At 44.7% G+C, this 16,980-nt stretch overlaps 1 protein-coding gene across 4 annotated transcripts in view; it reads right to left on the bottom strand.

The window, feature by feature from the left end:
* The window catches only part of TOM1L1 (target of myb1 like 1 membrane trafficking protein), a 561,560-nt gene that overhangs the window by 19,595 nt on the left and 524,985 nt on the right, over window positions 1–16,980 (bottom strand). For all 4 annotated transcript variants that reach the window (XM_086930855.1, XM_086930856.1, XM_086930858.1 and 1 more), the window contains one exon: window positions 3,827–3,901. In XM_086930855.1, the coding sequence (XP_086786981.1) occupies window positions 3,835–3,901 (67 nt within the window). In that variant the 3' untranslated portion in view covers window positions 3,827–3,834. The remainder of the gene's footprint in view (window positions 1–3,826; window positions 3,902–16,980) is intronic.

The following is a 16,980-nucleotide window of genomic DNA, read 5'->3' as shown; positions in this document are numbered from 1 at the left end:
TATCTCCACTTTTTTGGCTTTAAAAGCCATGAAAGCGGAGATAAAATTATCTCCCTATTACCAAGCTGTCGCTAACACCAGTTAGTGACAGCTAAAAGGAGATAGCGACCATCTTGGGCCCCGCTTTGCATGTCAGTGATACTTATCACTAATAACATGCAAAGTGGCGTGCCAAGATGTTAGCGACTGGAAACAGTCCCTAACATCGCTTTCTCCTATTACCAACTTTTGGAGATATTAGCGCTAAGCGCGAATATCTCCAAAATCTAACACCTGCCCTGAGCAGTTCTTAGCCATGTTATCCAATGGGAGGTGGATAACATGGCTAAGAGCATTTGCTCGATAATACATGAATATCGCTGACTTTTCTGCGATAATAGCAAGGTTTATCTGCGATAAAAATCGCCGATGTGCGGCGATAATTTTTGTCTCTAAACAAGTTAGAGACAAAAATTATCGCTAGTTGTTCGTAATATGCCCCCGGGTTTTTGCTTGCAGAAATCGGGAGGCGGGAGACTAGCACTGAAATCAGTAGTCTCACGCCTGAATCGGGAGGGTTGGCATGTCTGAATTCTCTACAGCTGGGGCCATAAACTACATCCCCAGGGGTAGGTGATAGCCTGGGACCAGCCTGGCATCTAAAATGGCTGCCGTGCACGACAAAATTGTGGCATTGGAAAAAAGGCAAGATGGCGCAGCCGCTGGAAGAGATGTATCAACATATATCAGCCTCCTCAGCCACCCTCAGGAAACATAGGGGATTAGGATACGTCTCCCGCACCCCCTTATACCTAGTAATTTAATTAACGAAGCACAAAATGGCGAATTCCCGTTTCGCTACCAGTTTGCGGCCCAGTTCGCGGCCCGTGAAGCGCTTCTACCGTGAAAAATCATTTTTTTTTCTTTTCCCCACGGGACCCTTTAATAACCCCAACAACATTCCTAGGGGGTCAAGAGGGGGATACCTTGCCCCCTTTCATTAAATTCCCCCTTCGTTTTTCACCTCTTCTTCTCTCTCGATCCTACCGAGAGACAAGATGGCGGCCGCTCCGGACTGTCACGCAGCAAAAAAAAAAAAAACTCACGCACAGCCGCTGGAAGAGATGTATCAACATATATCAACCTCCTCAGCCACCCTCAGGAAACATAGGGGATTAGGATACGTCTCCCGCACCCCCTTATACCTAGTAATTTAATTAACGAAGCACAAAATGGCGAATTCCCTTTTCGCTACCAGTTTGCGGCCCAGTTCGCGGCCCGTGAAGCGCTTCTACCGTGAAAAATCATTTTTTTTTTCTTTTCCCCACGGGACCCTTTAATAACCCCAACAACATTCCTAGGGGGTCAAGAGGGGGATACCTTGCCCCCTTTCATTAAATTCCCCCTTCGTTTTTCACCTCTTCTTCTCTCTCGATCCTACCGAGAGACAAGATGGCGGCTGCTCCGGACTGTTTAGAATGTTGACAGACACCGGAGAGCCAATCAGCTTTCTGCGCGCAAAGTTCCGAAACGCGAAAAGTAAGCGGACCGGATCGCTGCCTGGAGCGCTGTTACAGATATATATCTTGATTTAAATGTTAATTTCTCAAAATCCACTGAAGCACATATATTGAGACCTAGCAAAGGCACATCGGGCTAACAGTCCCTACAATTTTGCCAAGTTTCGTGCAAATCCATTCAGCCGTTCGAGCTAAAAGTGAGTCCAACCGCCCTATGGAAAACTCAATGTAAAAAACGCGTTTTGGGACCCCCTTTTTTCTCAGCCCCCCCTTGACGAAACCCCACCAAATTTTCAGGGGCTGCTCAGAAACAAAATGTGCCATTTTCCTGAAAATTTCAGCCGATTCCGTCCACAAACGCCAAAGTTATTAGACATAGAATTTTCAAAAATCCCATAGGGAATTAATCCTAACTATATATACCTACTGGCGATAGCCAGTAGGTAATATATATATATATATATATATATATATATATATATATATATATATATATATATATATATATATATATATATATATATACTACTATTATAAAGAGAGAACTTGCACCTTTGAGCCAGGTAAACTCGGGAACCACAGCGCTAATCTACACACCCGATACACCGTTGAAATCGGCAGGGTGTGTAGATTGTCATAGGCTTTAAAATTTTAAAAAATAAACGTTATATAAAAAGTAAAATTTTTACAAAAAGTAGTTCCCCCAAAGTAGCGCCGGCCGCGACATGCGTCGTCACGTCAGGAGCAGGGGAGGAGCAGCGTCCCAGGAGCGGCGGACATGGCGCGCAGGGGAGGAGCGGTGAAGTGAGGCCAGCGGCGGAGCGGAGAGGCGGACATGGCGCGGGGAGGAGCGGCGGCGGACAGGTGGTGAGTGGCAGAGCGGTGGATCGGAGAAATATGGACTGGCGGTGTGAGCAGCAGAGGCAAGGTAAGAATTCGGGGCAGCCAGGGTCGGGGCGGCCGGGGGCACGGGCTGCTGGGGAATGTCAGGGCAGGCGGGGGTAGGGGAAGCCAGCATTTCAGGCTTGCATGCTCTCCCGCCCCGGCCCCCGCCCGCCACAACATTGTCCGGGACACAGACAATGTTGTGGTGGGCGGGGGCCTGTACGGGAGAGCACGCAAACCTGAAATGCAGCCCCCAGCCCCCTTCTACCCCAGGCAACGCTGGGGCGGGCTGCTAGTATTGTAAATTAAGAAGGTATGAGGGGAGGGAAAGGAATGAGAAGTGTTGATTGGAGAAGGTGGAAGGGCTTGGGCAAGAAGAATAAAGAGTAGAGGAAGGACTAGGTTGGGGTGAAAGAAAAATGTGTGCGTACTATCACATTTATACTGGTTCAAGGACTTTAAATAAAACATGCAAATACGGTTGCATGAATAAAGTGTGAATAAAGGAAACCATGTTATTGGGACCACGCTAGCAACAACAGAACTAGGGACTAAGACAGCCATGCAGCATCTGAATGTAGGAGTTGCGAGTAAGGTCTTAGTCTATGGGGATTATATAGCAAACAAGGGGCATATGTTCAAGGAAGTTACGGCGTGAGGCGTTAGCCGTCATGGCTTAATGCCTCACTTCGGCACTTCAGGCAAGGCTGCACAATATATACAACAATATGGTGCAGCCTTGCGTTTCCCCCAGTTCTGGCGTTACACTTCGCAGCGTAGCGCCAATGCAGGCACCATTGCACCATAGTGCAAGGGTGTCTGTGTGCAAGGGAACGATTGTTTATGTACAGGAAGTTACCCCTTCCTGTACATAAACACACAAGGAAGTTACAAAATGGCATTGTTTTTAAAGATTGTTTATGTACAGGAAGGGGAACCTTCCTGTGACACAGTGAGCAGGAGACCCAAGTCTGGTCTTTTCGTAATACTTTAGTGGGCAGGCCCACTAGTAGCATTTAATTTACAGGCCCTGGGGACGTGTACTGCACTATACTAGGAACGTATAGGCCAAATTAATATGCCAGTTCGGTATGAGCCAATATTACTATGTTTTGGAGGAGAGATCACATGCACTTTAGCACTGGTTAGCAGTGGTAAAGTGCTCAAAGCCTTAAGGCCAGCAAAAACTAGGTCAGAAAAATGGAGAAGGAAGGCTAAAAGTTGGGGGGGGGGGAGACCACCCTAAGGCTGACAGCTCTAACAATTATCAACTTCATTCCTGTTTGTTTCAGCGCTATCAAACCTTTCCAGTACCATGATGCAGAAGGACATGCATTTACATTTAAGGAGGTTCAGCAGGGACAACCACCAATCTTTAAAGAAAGCATATTGGTGAAACAGAGGAGATTTTTGTATTCTGATCTGCAGCAAAAATACTTTACCTGTTCTTTTAGCATTCCGTGTTTTGTTTGACTTCTGTCTTAAAGAGGTACTTGTCAATCTCTTCATAAATTGCTCTAAAACAGAAAACAGAATTAGATATTAAACATTACAATACTTTACTTTGCTTTGTCCGTAATCTGATGAATCACAGAACCATTCCGACTCTTTGAGAGTATAAAAATTAGGCACATATACTAGCAAATGTTATCTGTATCTTGTCGCTGTAAATAAAAAGTGTGCAAAATTTAACAGGTAGATTATCACTATAAAATTGTTGGATGGTATTAATAGTGTTTCTATCAGTGTATCCAGAAATGCATGGGGATTATTTTTAACTTGATCATGTTTCATGCCAACAGATTTGAACATTATGGTTCTAGACCAGTGCTGATATAGTGAGATGAACTGTCAAACACTCTATCAATCAACAAATCAACCAGCCAGTCAATCAAATCTTGAACTGTTCAAGTCTATTTGTAACACTTGTGGTGCATATGACTTTTTATAGCTATATTAATGATGTTAGATAAATCATCTGTAGATTGAAATGTATTATGACTCTTTATTTGCTACTCTTTGTTGCCACACTTTTTGGCTCTGTTTGTTATTCATCAGTGTTTTCATAACATACTAATCACATGTGAGAGCGTCAATGTGCTCTGTAGCTGGTTTGTCAGGTCAGCCCTAGGGGCTTTCCCAAAAACCAAGTATTTAGCTTCTTGCTAAATTCAATAAGAGAGGAGAAGGCTCTGATGTGTTGTGGATGCCTGTTCCAGGCTTTAGCGGTCAGGTGCAAGAAGGCACACCCCCCTGCTTTGCCTTTGTGTGTGTTAGGTGTGGGCTAGTAAGAGATCTGAAGAGTGGAGGTGTCTGGAAGGTAGGTTGAAGTGAATGCAGATGTTCAGGTAGGCAGGACCAGTGTAATGGAGTGCTTGTAGGTGCGGGTGAGAAGTTTAAAGTGTGCATGCACACATATCAGAACACAGTGGAGTTGCCTAAGGTGTGGAAGGTTGAGGACAAGTCTAGCTGCTGAGTTTTAGATGGTGGGCAGTCTTCCTGTGAGCTGGTTGGTAATCCCTCATACACAGTGTTTCCATAGCCTAGTCTGCTGGTGATGAGGGCTTGGGTGGTCATTTTCCTGGTGTTGTCAGGTAGCCACTTCAAGTTTTTCTTCAACATCCTTAGTGTGTTGAAGCAAGCTGGGACCACAGCATTGACTTGGGCAATCATGTCCAGTTTGTTGTCTCAGATAATTCTGAGGTGTTTTGCTTTCAAGCAGAGCATCCGGGTGCGTCCAAGGTCTGAGGGCCACCAGGTGAAGTCCTAAGGCAAGGATTTCTTTTCTAAAGACTACCTCCTCACTCGTGTCTGTTAAACTTGAGGCAGTTGGAGTCTAAAGACTCTAAAAAGCAGAAAATTGTAAACACACGTCCGAGAGGCTATGCATTGTCACCCAGAGCTCACACGCCCCTGCTTTCTTTTCCTCCTTCGTGGTTACACACTCAACTTTTTTTCCTGAGGAAACCAGGTTGCACTTCTTTGCAGGATGGTAGTCAGCATTTCTCCAATATCTCCATTACTCTGAAAGAGTCTAATGATGGTTCTCCTAGCTCCAAAGCCAGCAAATCAAGGAAACTGTCCCTCCTCTAGTGCTGAAGAGGGTAAAGGTATATGTGCAATACTGGCAAATTGCTGAAAATATCCCAGAAACCCACCTAACTTCCCTGTAGTCATAATGCACATACCACTATATTCCACATGAAATCCAATTGCCCTTAGACCCAAAAATAAGGAGGAGAGAGTGAGAGAGAGATCTCGAGAGAGAAAGGGAAAGTAAGACATCCAAAAGCGTAGATAGATTGGCAAAGGAACACGTCTTGAGAATAGGAGAGATGTAATTACATCTGAAGTGACAAATGGTACAAAATGCATTATTATGACATGCCTAGATGTTTGGTTCACTGAAGTAGAAATAAGAATAACCATGCATCACCTTTGGTAGCCTACAGTGACATGTGCCCAAGGAAAGGTTATGTAGGTTGTATAGAAATCCAACCAATACAAAAATACAGTAATGAATAATCTTCAAATTACATGTTTAAGTTAAAAGATAGAAATATAATAAGAAGCAGATTTTCTCAAGTGAGGTTGCTTTCAGGCATGTTATTGTGGTATTAACCCCTTCCACGCTGATGACGAGCTGGGCTCGTCATGGTGTAGCCTCCTCGCACGCTGATGACGAGCCCAGCTCGTCATGTAACATGGGTTTTTTAAAATCTCAGCATACGAGCATAATTCCAATAGTGCGCATGAGGTTAAAGTGTGTTGGGTTGGGAACATAGCAGTAAATTTACTTGAATGATTGGTAAATGGTTGGTGTGTGCTTGTCTATGAGAGATGCCATGCTGATATTCATGTGGTGCATAGTTCTTGGGCACAATTGCTTCATTTGGTCTTTTTCGTGTTGCATACTTTAAATCTGGTGTTGGAGTTACTATGTAGAGTGCTTATAGGGATGTTTTCATGTGACTGCACTCTTTCACATTAAGGCACAGTCTGTGCTCCTAGGTTGGAGGTCTATGTAGGCTCTCAATGAGCTTAAGAGGCGATTGATGTAGGTCAATTCCACTCAATGATTGATTTGATTTATTAAGATGGGTCTTCCGCAGCACTGACATTTGTTTCCCTTCAATGGCTCATAGAATTGAGTTTCCAAATACAATGTCTGCTTGTAATATCGATCCTCATTGCCGTCTTTCTGCCTAGGGAATTGTGATGTCCAAAGAACAAATGATTAAGACAATTTCAATGTCCACCCAATAACAGCTTTGACTCCATTCAGTCAAATATAATTTCTTCCATCTGTTGATAGCACAGGTACTTGTTGTTATTTGCCTGGACTCCCACCACTTTTTCCATTGAGATTGGTACCAAGTATGGAGAAGATGATGAGGACCTGATGCTAATACATTTAGAGTAGGCAAGAACAGATAGATTTTAAACAACAGAGGTAACAGAAGACTTCTGGCGTGCTACTCATGAGTCCTTAACAATTTCCCTTTCCTTTCAGTTTACAATTTTAATACTTGCTGGAGGGAATATTCCTGATTACAGTTTATGAGTTATTTTAAAATAGAGGGAGTCAATCAGGGACTCTGAATCAGATTAAATTGTACAAATGGATCCGCCTTGATGTGGGGATGAATAAACATACAGCTAATTAATTGAAAAATACAGTCACTTTTTGTTACAGACAAATACAAATACTGTTCACATAAAACTATTCATGTAAAATGCTCGCAGATTCTTTAACTCCCTGCACAGGGAACTTAATCACTAAAAGCGCCATTTCCAGTTTCAAACAAGGGGGCATATGTACAAGCCCCTATGCCATGAGGATGTACCTTAAAAGTAATTTCAAACTGTTGACTTACCTGTAATGCAACCAACTGCATTTGAACCTGCATTCAGCTGTAATGCACTGCATAAGATTTTTCAAAGTATTATTTCATTTACCTGCACCAGGCTTGGCTTGGTTCTAGAATTAAAATAAAGAAATAATATTTTTGATACAAACCAATTGGTCTGAGTTCAGTCTTTGAGTGTGTGCCATCATTTCTTGCCTGAGTGTGTACAACAAATGCTTAACACTACCCTCTGATAAAGCCTTACTGTTCACCCACACTACACAAATAGAGAATAAGGTGCTAGCTACTTTTACCTCTGCCTACCTTTGGGGTTCCAGTGGACTCTGTGCACACTGCACCTCATTTTGGTATTGTATATACCGAGCAACCTTCCAACATTGGTGGATCAGCGGTGGGATATACAACTTTGTTTTTGTTGGACTGACTCGATCAACACCTGATCACACAACTGAACTCCTAAATTGTCTTTAGAAATTCTGAATTTTTGAATTGACAAATATTTCTAAATTACTAAAATTCTTGTTAAGGCCTTGGTTAAGTCCCTTTCGAATTTTAGAAAAATAAAACTCACTTTAGTTAGAGGTATGAGGGATTTGAAGTTTTCTTTTACAATGTCTCTTAACAAGAACCCAGCTGTCAGTGAAGATAACAACAATGACATAGAGAACCGGGATGAAGAGCTCAACCTCATCCCTTATCTCCACTTAGAATTTAGGGAGTTAAGGTCTCTATAACTTAAAAATATTAACATTGGGTCCCATCCCTGCAAAGAAACGCTCCAGGGGCAGGGTATGCTAAGTATCATCCCTCTGAGAATGGTGAAGGCTTCTCACATGGGGAAGAAGATGGTGGTGATGAGGATACCTTCCTAACCCCCTACCTCTAAGGGAGAAAAGGGCCCCAGTGACCCTGACTCCAAGAATACACCTCTCAGCACCTAGAGCCCACACAGGTGAATCAGGTGCTTCTGAGGACCTTTAGGACAGCCTCAATGAGGAGATCAACCATTTAGTAAGGTTGACGAAAAAGATGGATCTAACCAGACCAGACCACTGGCTTTAGAAAAAGAGAGAGCAGAGATGGGCTTAGCTCCCATCAATGGTGGCAGAAATATACCAAATAAGGACAGAGAGAAATCGTATGATCCCAAAACCTCAAAGGGATTGGCCGCAAATATGAGGAAGGTTATGACATCACTGAATGGGTCACAGCTTTTGATAGAGCTTGTGAAATGAGAAAAGTGAAGAAGTCACATTGGTGGGTACTCCTTTGGGAACTGTTCACTGGTATCTGCAGCGACAGACTCCTGACCCTTACAGGGGCAGATGCTGCGTCTTATGACCTCATGAAGAATACTCTGATTGAGGACTTTGGACTCACAATGGAGGAATATAGAATTAGATTAAGGCAGGATCACAAAACCCAAAATCATTCCTGGATTGACTTTGTTCACCTCTCAGTTAAGAGACTAGATGGATGGTTAACTGGCAATAATGTGCATGATTTCAATGGACTTTACAATTTGTTTATGAAGGAACATATTTTGAGTAATTGCTCTAATGAAAAGTTACATCAACATTTGGTAGACCTAGGTCTAATTTCTCCCCAAGAAATGGGAAAGAAGGCAGACTACTAGGTCAAGACTAGGGTAACAAAAACAGCCACAGTGGGTGACCAAAAGAAAGGGATTACAACACCTCCACAGGGGAAGAGGTGAGAACCCCAAAGATTAAAAAAACAGAGTCTTCAAAAGGGCTCCAGAAACCTGCCCAAGAGTGTGGGTCCTAAATCTCTTCACAGACCAGTGGTAGATACAAATGGAAGAACTTTGATCCCATAAAGGCCTGGTGTTTCAACTGTAAGATGTTGGGACACTTAACTGGAGATGCTACTTGTCCTAACAAGAAACCCCCTAGTCTTCCTACAGCTACTACTTCAGATGAAATCAACAGTATACCCAGAGCAAATCAGGGTTCACACTGAAGCAGGGCTAGTCACTGAGGGTAAAGTTGAGTTTGCCACTTTAACTGTGTGGCCACCCAAATTAAAGAAGCATTTGCAGGGGGTGTGGCTAGCGGCTGAAGGAAATGGATGCTTGCTAAAGCGGCTCCGCAGCCCTCGCCAAATAATCTGACAATTAATCCATCCAATGATAATGAGATTTCCCTGGAACCACCGGGGAAAGCTCCCGAGGCCAATTTACCTTGGAGGCAATACGGCAGACTGATAACTGCCTCGTTCAGCACCGGAGTACTCATCCGACTCAGAGCATCTGGGACGGATCAAAATGGCGGCTCAACACCAGTCGCACACATAGCATCGGAACACTGATCATTGAACTCAGCTGTGTCGCCCTGAAGACCGGAGAGGGTGCCGGAGGTGACCGCTACCTCCCCGGAGTGCCTTCCTTGGTTTGCTACGGGTGGCGATATACCGGGAGGACCTATCAGATGTAAAGTACCCTGGGGAACGACTGAGGGCGCATCTGGCTGATTGCAGCTCCTGAGTTGCGGAGCTGGACTACTCGATGGCCCCGGCTCTGGGGCCTCTCCCAGCGACTGCCACAGGGAAGGAACGGCTGCTGTGCCCTCTAAAAATCCGAGGTGAGGAGTAACTGGTTGGGGGCAGTGACAATACAGAAGACGCAAGGCATGGTCTCCGCTGCCCACAGTGAGTGAAGTGCACACACGGACGTGAAGAGGGGAAATCAGGGCCCCGGTCATGCGGCCTATTCTCAAACAGACAATCTGAGCAAAGCGCATTCAGTATCGATCCCCCCGGGGAGGCCATTCAGGTTGTGTCCTTGCCTAAGCCTGCAGCTCACTCCAGACCCGCTTTGTCCCAGGTAGTGGTGAGGGGCGCCGGACCCTGGAGAGGTGGGGGCGGCACGGCGCTCACGAAACACACCACATCGGGCCTGTGCACATATCGGTACGACCTCTACCATACTCCGCCGCGATGACTAGGCCATACACCGGATCCACGGCCACAACAGAGGCACAGCCTACTTGACTTCTTCCCCTGATACTCATCATAAGACTGACTCGGGGCCTAGATCGCCATCTGTGGACCTATCGTTGGTGCAGATTGAGATCCTGCCCAAAACACTATTGGGAACTGTTCGGTCTGGCCTGACTCCGTCCTGACCTCCATTATCACCCGGCCCTATAGATCCACCTGGAAAACCAACAGGCCAGCAGAGGGCAGCCTTTCCTCTGAGCAGGCGGCAGAGAGTACAGGCGATATCTCCAAAGAAACCTACAGCTGAGACACGTTGCTCATGGTGAATAACAAAGGTCTCAAATCCCAGGCCCAAAAACAGCTGGCAAAGTTTGCTTGGACAAAGCAGGGAGAAGACACCGAGATGGCATCAGGCAGGGATCCCAAAACCTCACAGACTCACCCACCGACTAAAACCTCACCCTTGAAGACGTTATGGAGGCCATCGGTGGGGTACAGATGTCCCTTGAAACACGCATCGACTCTGTAAACATTGAAGTCACCCTCCTCCGAGCAGACTTCAAGAAAATGGACTCCAGGGTCAGAGAAGTCGAGACCACTACAGCCGCCCTCCTAACCGACACCTCTGGCCTCCAGGATCAAGTCGCCAATTTGCAGACTCAACAGAAAAGAATGGAGGAGCTCCTTGACAATTACGAAGGGAGGGCTCGGAGAAACAACATACGCATCCTTGGAGTGCCCAAACGGACAGAAGGGCCGGCAGCTAACCTCTTTGTGGAGGACCTAATCCTTAACAAACTTCAACCTAAACGTCTCTCTAGCTACTTCTCCATAGAACACGTTCCGCCGAGGCCCCTGATCACAAGAGTTTCCAATTTTCGAGATAGGGACGTCATTTTACAGACAGCAAGAGCAGGACCTCCATTGAAAGTTGACAACTCCATCATCACATTCTTCCCGGACTTTACTGTCAAAGTCCAAGCTCAACAACGCAGCTTTACAGAGGTAAAGAAAGCCCTCCGAGACAAGAACGTCAAATACTCCATGCTGTTCCCTTGCTAAACTACAGGTGGAATCCGAAGGTAATACCTGGTTCTTCCTGTCCCCGAAGGAGGCGTGGGACTGGATCGAAGGGTGGCACAGAGCGGGAAGACATACAGATGGTTGCAACAATAGAGCCCCCAACAACAGCCAGCGGGCTCCCTCACAAATAGGAGAGAAGCAATCAGAGGAGGACACACCTGAACCACATTGACTTGTGCTGTGCAGCCCAGCTGCTTCATTTCATGTATGTGAACTAGATCCACGACTTTAATATCAATGTCTTCTGGATCGTGTATAAGAGAGCACCACATCCTTGATGCGGGACTTGCGGAACCTGCCATACTGCACCGAAGATTGTCTACTTACATACGAATATTACTATGTTTAATGGCGAGGGTTGGAGGTGGTTAGTCAGGCACCTCACAAATGGGAGGGTGAGCCACAGGTACTCTGCCGTGTTGGGGAGTGGATAGTTTAAATTCCACTGGCAGGGGGGGGGTCAAGATGGGGGTGGGAAGGGCTGTTGGGGTTTAGTTTGTTTTCTTTACCATGTACAGAACACACCAGAAAATGGGGGATTGCTAACTCTTGAAACTACACACACGAATTGTCGGCAAACAGCAACATTAGTATTACGGGGCTCCGGTCGACACTGTGGCCACAAACCAATCTCTATCACCCGGTCCGCAGCCAGAGCCGCCGCAACTTGCACAGGGCTCCACATTTGTTCGCTGTAACTAATAGATGTGGCAGACTCTAAAGATATTAATCTATTCGTATTGACATGAAATGTTAACGGGCTAGGCAGCAAAATAAAAAGGGGGATACTCCTACAATACCTCAAACACCACTCACCAGACCTGATACTATTGCAAGAAACCCACTTGGTGGGAAACAGCTGTAAGGCCCTCCACAGATGGGGGTACAAACTTGTGGCACATGCTAGTTTCATGTCAGGCTCCAGAGGTACGGGCATCCTTATACGGAAAAGCCTAGCCCTCACACCTACTCGCGTCTGGGCCGACACTCAAGGACGATTCGCTGTCCTAGAGGCAATATGAGAAGGGAAACAACTGAATATAATTTCGGCTATCTCCCACCAGCCCTAGGCAAAACAGCACTACAAGACCTAGGCAACATACTTGTTGATCTCCCCCCGGGTACGCTCATTCTGGGCGGCGACTTTAACATGACTATTAATGACATGTTGAACAGTCACCCCCAAAGACCTTCTTCCAGGAGCAACACCTCCCTAGCAGATTTTGCCCGAGCACTGGGACTCACAGACATATGGTGCACGTTAAACCCAGACAAACATTCTTTACACACTACTCCAAAGCACACATGAGTATATCCTGCATTGACTACTTTTTACTTTCCTCCCCAACATAGGGTTCTTCCAGTGTCCCCAAGGGCCCCCTAGGGGTATCTCTGATCACGCTCAACTTAGGACCAAACTCACCTTTCACTGACGTATCGTCCAAGGCCCTATAATTATCAATCCATGGTTACTCACCATGCCAGATATCAAAGAAGACCTTGCCGAACATACAGATCATTATTTCACTGAAAATGTAGGCTCCGTAGACTTGGCTAGCACCATCTGGGAAGCATATAAGGCGGTTATCAAAGGCAAGCCTTGGCTTTAAAAAGTGGATATCTTCATAACCAGAACAAACAACTGACCCGGCTGGAGAGCAATCTGCTCTTACTTGAAACGGAGAATAGCACATCTCCCACTGAAGCCACTGCCCACAAACTCCGAAAAAATCAACTAGAATATAAAGCGTTAGCAAGGGAAAAAGCCCAAGCCAGACTACTTCAAATGGGCCACAGAGACTAGGAACTCTGGGAATGGGCAGGCAAAATGCTGGCATGGGTAGAAAAACGTGATCAAGAGACTCGATGACGGACCCTCAGGAGGTAGCGGAGACATTTGCTGCTTATCTGGAGGCTGTGTATACCTCCAGGACCGTGTCCTCCTCTGAAGATTCTCGTCAACTTCTGGAGGAAATGACATTACCAACGGTATCAGACTCAGATAGGGAAGCCAGACGCTGATATTACTGCAGAAGAAATCTGCAAAGCTATCTTCGCTGTTAACTCTAGTAAAGCAATGGGGTACAACTGGGTTCCCATTGAGTTCCTTAAGGGGATGGCCCTCAAGATCGCTCCACACCTATGAGGAAAGTTGCGAAAATGGCATTCTTCCCTTAGACCAGCGACTGGCTTCTATAGTCGTCATTCGCAAACCGGGTAAACAGGCAGAGAACTGTGGCTCCTATAGGCCCATCTCTCTGATTAGCTCAGAGGCCAAGGTGCAGGCCAAATTACTTGCATCCCAACTTACATCTATACTCCCATCCTTGGTCCATGATGACCAATCAGGATTTAGACCAGGCCGTAATACCGCCCTTAATATTAGACATGTTCCTGGATCCACTGGCGACTCTCAAAGAGAGATGGGAGGCAGATGGGCTCGAGATAGATGATGAGGAGTGGAGGGAGGCCCTGGCATCCCCCAGGGAAGTAGCCATATCGGCCAGACTGAGATTGATTCAGTTGAAAATCCTTCACCGGGTTTACGTTTCAGGCACCAGGCTGATGCGGATGGGCCGTAGTGCGGATGGTCTCTGTAGGAGGGGAAGTGGGGAGGTAGGAAAGTTTTTTCATATTTTGTGGGAATGCCCGGTGCTTCAGTCCTATTGGAAAAGAGTGCTCGATTGCATGCATGGGGTCTGGGGATTGGAGTTGCGACAGGAGGCAAAGAGATGTATCCTGAATATCTGGGAGCCCACTGACCTGTCACCGAAGGGGAGGCTCTGGGTTACGTTAGGATTGGTATTGCAAAACAGAATGTGGTAAGGCTGTGGGGGGCAATGGCGCCTCTGACACTACGCACCTGGAAAAAAGACATTGACTGGTGCATGCTGCAGGAAAAGATTGTATATGTGGCAAGGGGCTGTCCCCGGAAGTGGGTGGCGGTGTGGTCCAACTGGAACGATTATCGAGGTAATATATGTGAGCCCCCCAAATCGTACCCATTGACAAGTTGGCTACACTGTGAACTTAGGCTGTAACTGTTCTGCTATGTAATGTTTTGTATTGAAATGGATGTGGGTAAACTGCATTCTTTATGGTACAAATGTGGGTGATGTATTTCCTAAACGTGCTGACTTCCTCTGTTAATTTGTTGTGATAAATAAAAAGAGTTAAAAAAAATATCTATATCTATATATATATATATATATATATATATATATATATATATATATATATATATATATATATATATATATATATATTTTCCATTGCCGGTTCCTTTTGCCACTCACACAGCGCTCAAAACGGGTGCGGCGCCCTGCAGCTGAACCACGCTGCTAATCCATTTATCACAGCTCCCTTACGAAGGAAACAATTGGGTCGCACTCCACGGGTTGTATTTTGCAATTTGTTTTATTTTCTCATTACATTCCACAGGCAGTTGTTACGATCTACGCGTTTCGGTATTTCAAATACCTTGCTCACGATCAACCGTTCACTTGACTCCCCCTCCATGATATACTTGCATTACATTGTATACATTACATCACTTCCTGTTAGGGGTTTGCCAGTGCCTCTAAGCTTTATGGGACATGTAGTTTTTTACCGAGATGTTAACCTTACTCCATATTTGCCCAATATTATGCATAATTCACATCATATTGATTATGATTTTAGATATTCTGACACACTAGTGATGAGAGGATCCCTCTAGTGGGACTGGTTAAATAGATTTTTCATTTCATGTTTGATTTGATAACTAGTTTACCTCCGTTAGTTCATAAGCAGTTACAATATTTACTACTGATATTTTCCCTCCAGTGGGATGACATTACGTATTTAATTTGATAATCTTAATTCAAAAACAGTGACTTAGGTATCTTAGATTGCTAAAAATTAGGCTCTTATTGCTCCTTAATGGGACTACATTCTTGTCACAGATGTATCATCATTTTGCTTTTTTCTGATTCATAACATAGCATTAGAGTCCCGCTTAGGAAAATCAGACATTAGTGACATTTCCATTCTCATCATTATACATTTTGCGTGTCATACCCAGTCATGATACTATGAGTATATATTGGGCAACCAACAATTTATCAAAGCGAAACTCTCACAAATGTGTGTATAACTCTTCAGACTGGTTCAACCCAAAGGGCGTTAAGGTTCGTAGGTTTAGGATATGGCGGGATTCCTTTTGTCTCAAGAGCCTCTCTCTGTCTCCCCCTCTCTCTTTCTTAGGGACACTTTCCAGACCAAAGAATTTTAATTGGCTCCAGTCACTTCGATGGTACAGTTCCATGTGTTTAGCTATTGCATTAGCCTTGTCTTTATGAATAGTCGCACAAACGTGCTCAAGGATGCGTTTTTTCAGTTCGCACACTGTGCTGCCCACATACCTCATGGGGCATGGACAATCGACGACATAAACAACATGTGTTGTTTTGCAAGTGATCAGTTCCTTTATCTCCCAGTTTTTTTTGTTTGACATCTGTACTTGTTTGGTCGGTTTGGCAATCTGACACACCTTGCAAGCATAGCATTTCACAAACCCCGTTGTTTTTAGCCACTCATCCTTTTTTGTTTTCTTAAAATGGCTATGAATAAGATGATCTTTGAGGTTCTTTGCTCTTCTGTAGGTGATCGTTGGATGTGTTCCCACAATGTCTTTCACTGTTTCATCCAATTGAAGAATTTTCCAATTGCGTTTGAGAATGTTTGCGACTCTTTTGCTTTCATTTGAATAGTTCATTATCATGCGTATTGGTTCTGATTCCTCTGTTGGTTTTTTGGATTTTCTTTGAAGACATTCCTCTCTGCTTTTTTGGTCTGTTCTTTCCCAGCATTTTTTCACTATGCCATTGTTGTATTTGCGTTTTTTGAATCTCTCCAAGGTTGCAGTGCTGTGTTTTTCCCACTCATCCTTTTCGCTGCAGATCCTTCGGATTCTCAAAAATTCCCCGTACGGGATACGGGTTAGCAATAAAAACAATCAGGACACGATACATAATTGTCAAACTACACAGGCAGTAATATGGAGAAAAGAGAAGCGAAGCGCAATGACTTATTGCGACAAATGTTTGAAAAAGGCTCAGTGGAAAAGGAAATTGGCGGGGCTAATGTGCAAGCTAAAACGGATACTAAATCGAAATTGAAAAACTGGGAGAAATTGAGCAGAAAAGAAATAAACAAGTCTTGGGAATTGATCACCTTAAAGTAATACCTAGATGTAAAACGGGTACCTAGAGGATTGAGGATCATGCTCATGCCCAGCCACCAAGACAGTTCTAATGAACTATTACAGGAATGGGGAGAGTTCATCTTACAGTCATCCCTAGGGCTAGTAGCAATTCTAGTCAATCATATCGAAATTAGCCTACAAAAAGTGAAAGAACAACTACACGAAATGGAGAAAGAGCTTGCAACACTCAAGCTAAATGCCGATATGACTAAGTTCAAGGAAGAACTAGAACTACAAATTGAAAAACATGAGGATACTGTGAGAGAACGCAAGCATCAAAAATTTATCAGGGATGCAACAGACTACGCAGAAGGACGAATCTTTTCGTTTTCAAAAAAGTTTGACCAAATGAGACAGCAAGTATTGGGCACCAGCTCCATAAGTCTATCAAGCAGTGCATCCTCCTTGGTATCGGAAAACAACGAAGGAGAGCCTG

This window comes from Lissotriton vulgaris, chromosome 7 (assembly GCF_964263255.1).
Source record: "Lissotriton vulgaris chromosome 7, aLisVul1.2, whole genome shotgun sequence".
Classification (NCBI taxonomy): domain Eukaryota; kingdom Metazoa; phylum Chordata; class Amphibia; order Caudata; family Salamandridae; genus Lissotriton; species Lissotriton vulgaris.
Note: the sequence above shows the minus strand (reverse complement) of the source record. Positions and strands in the feature narration are given on the sequence as shown.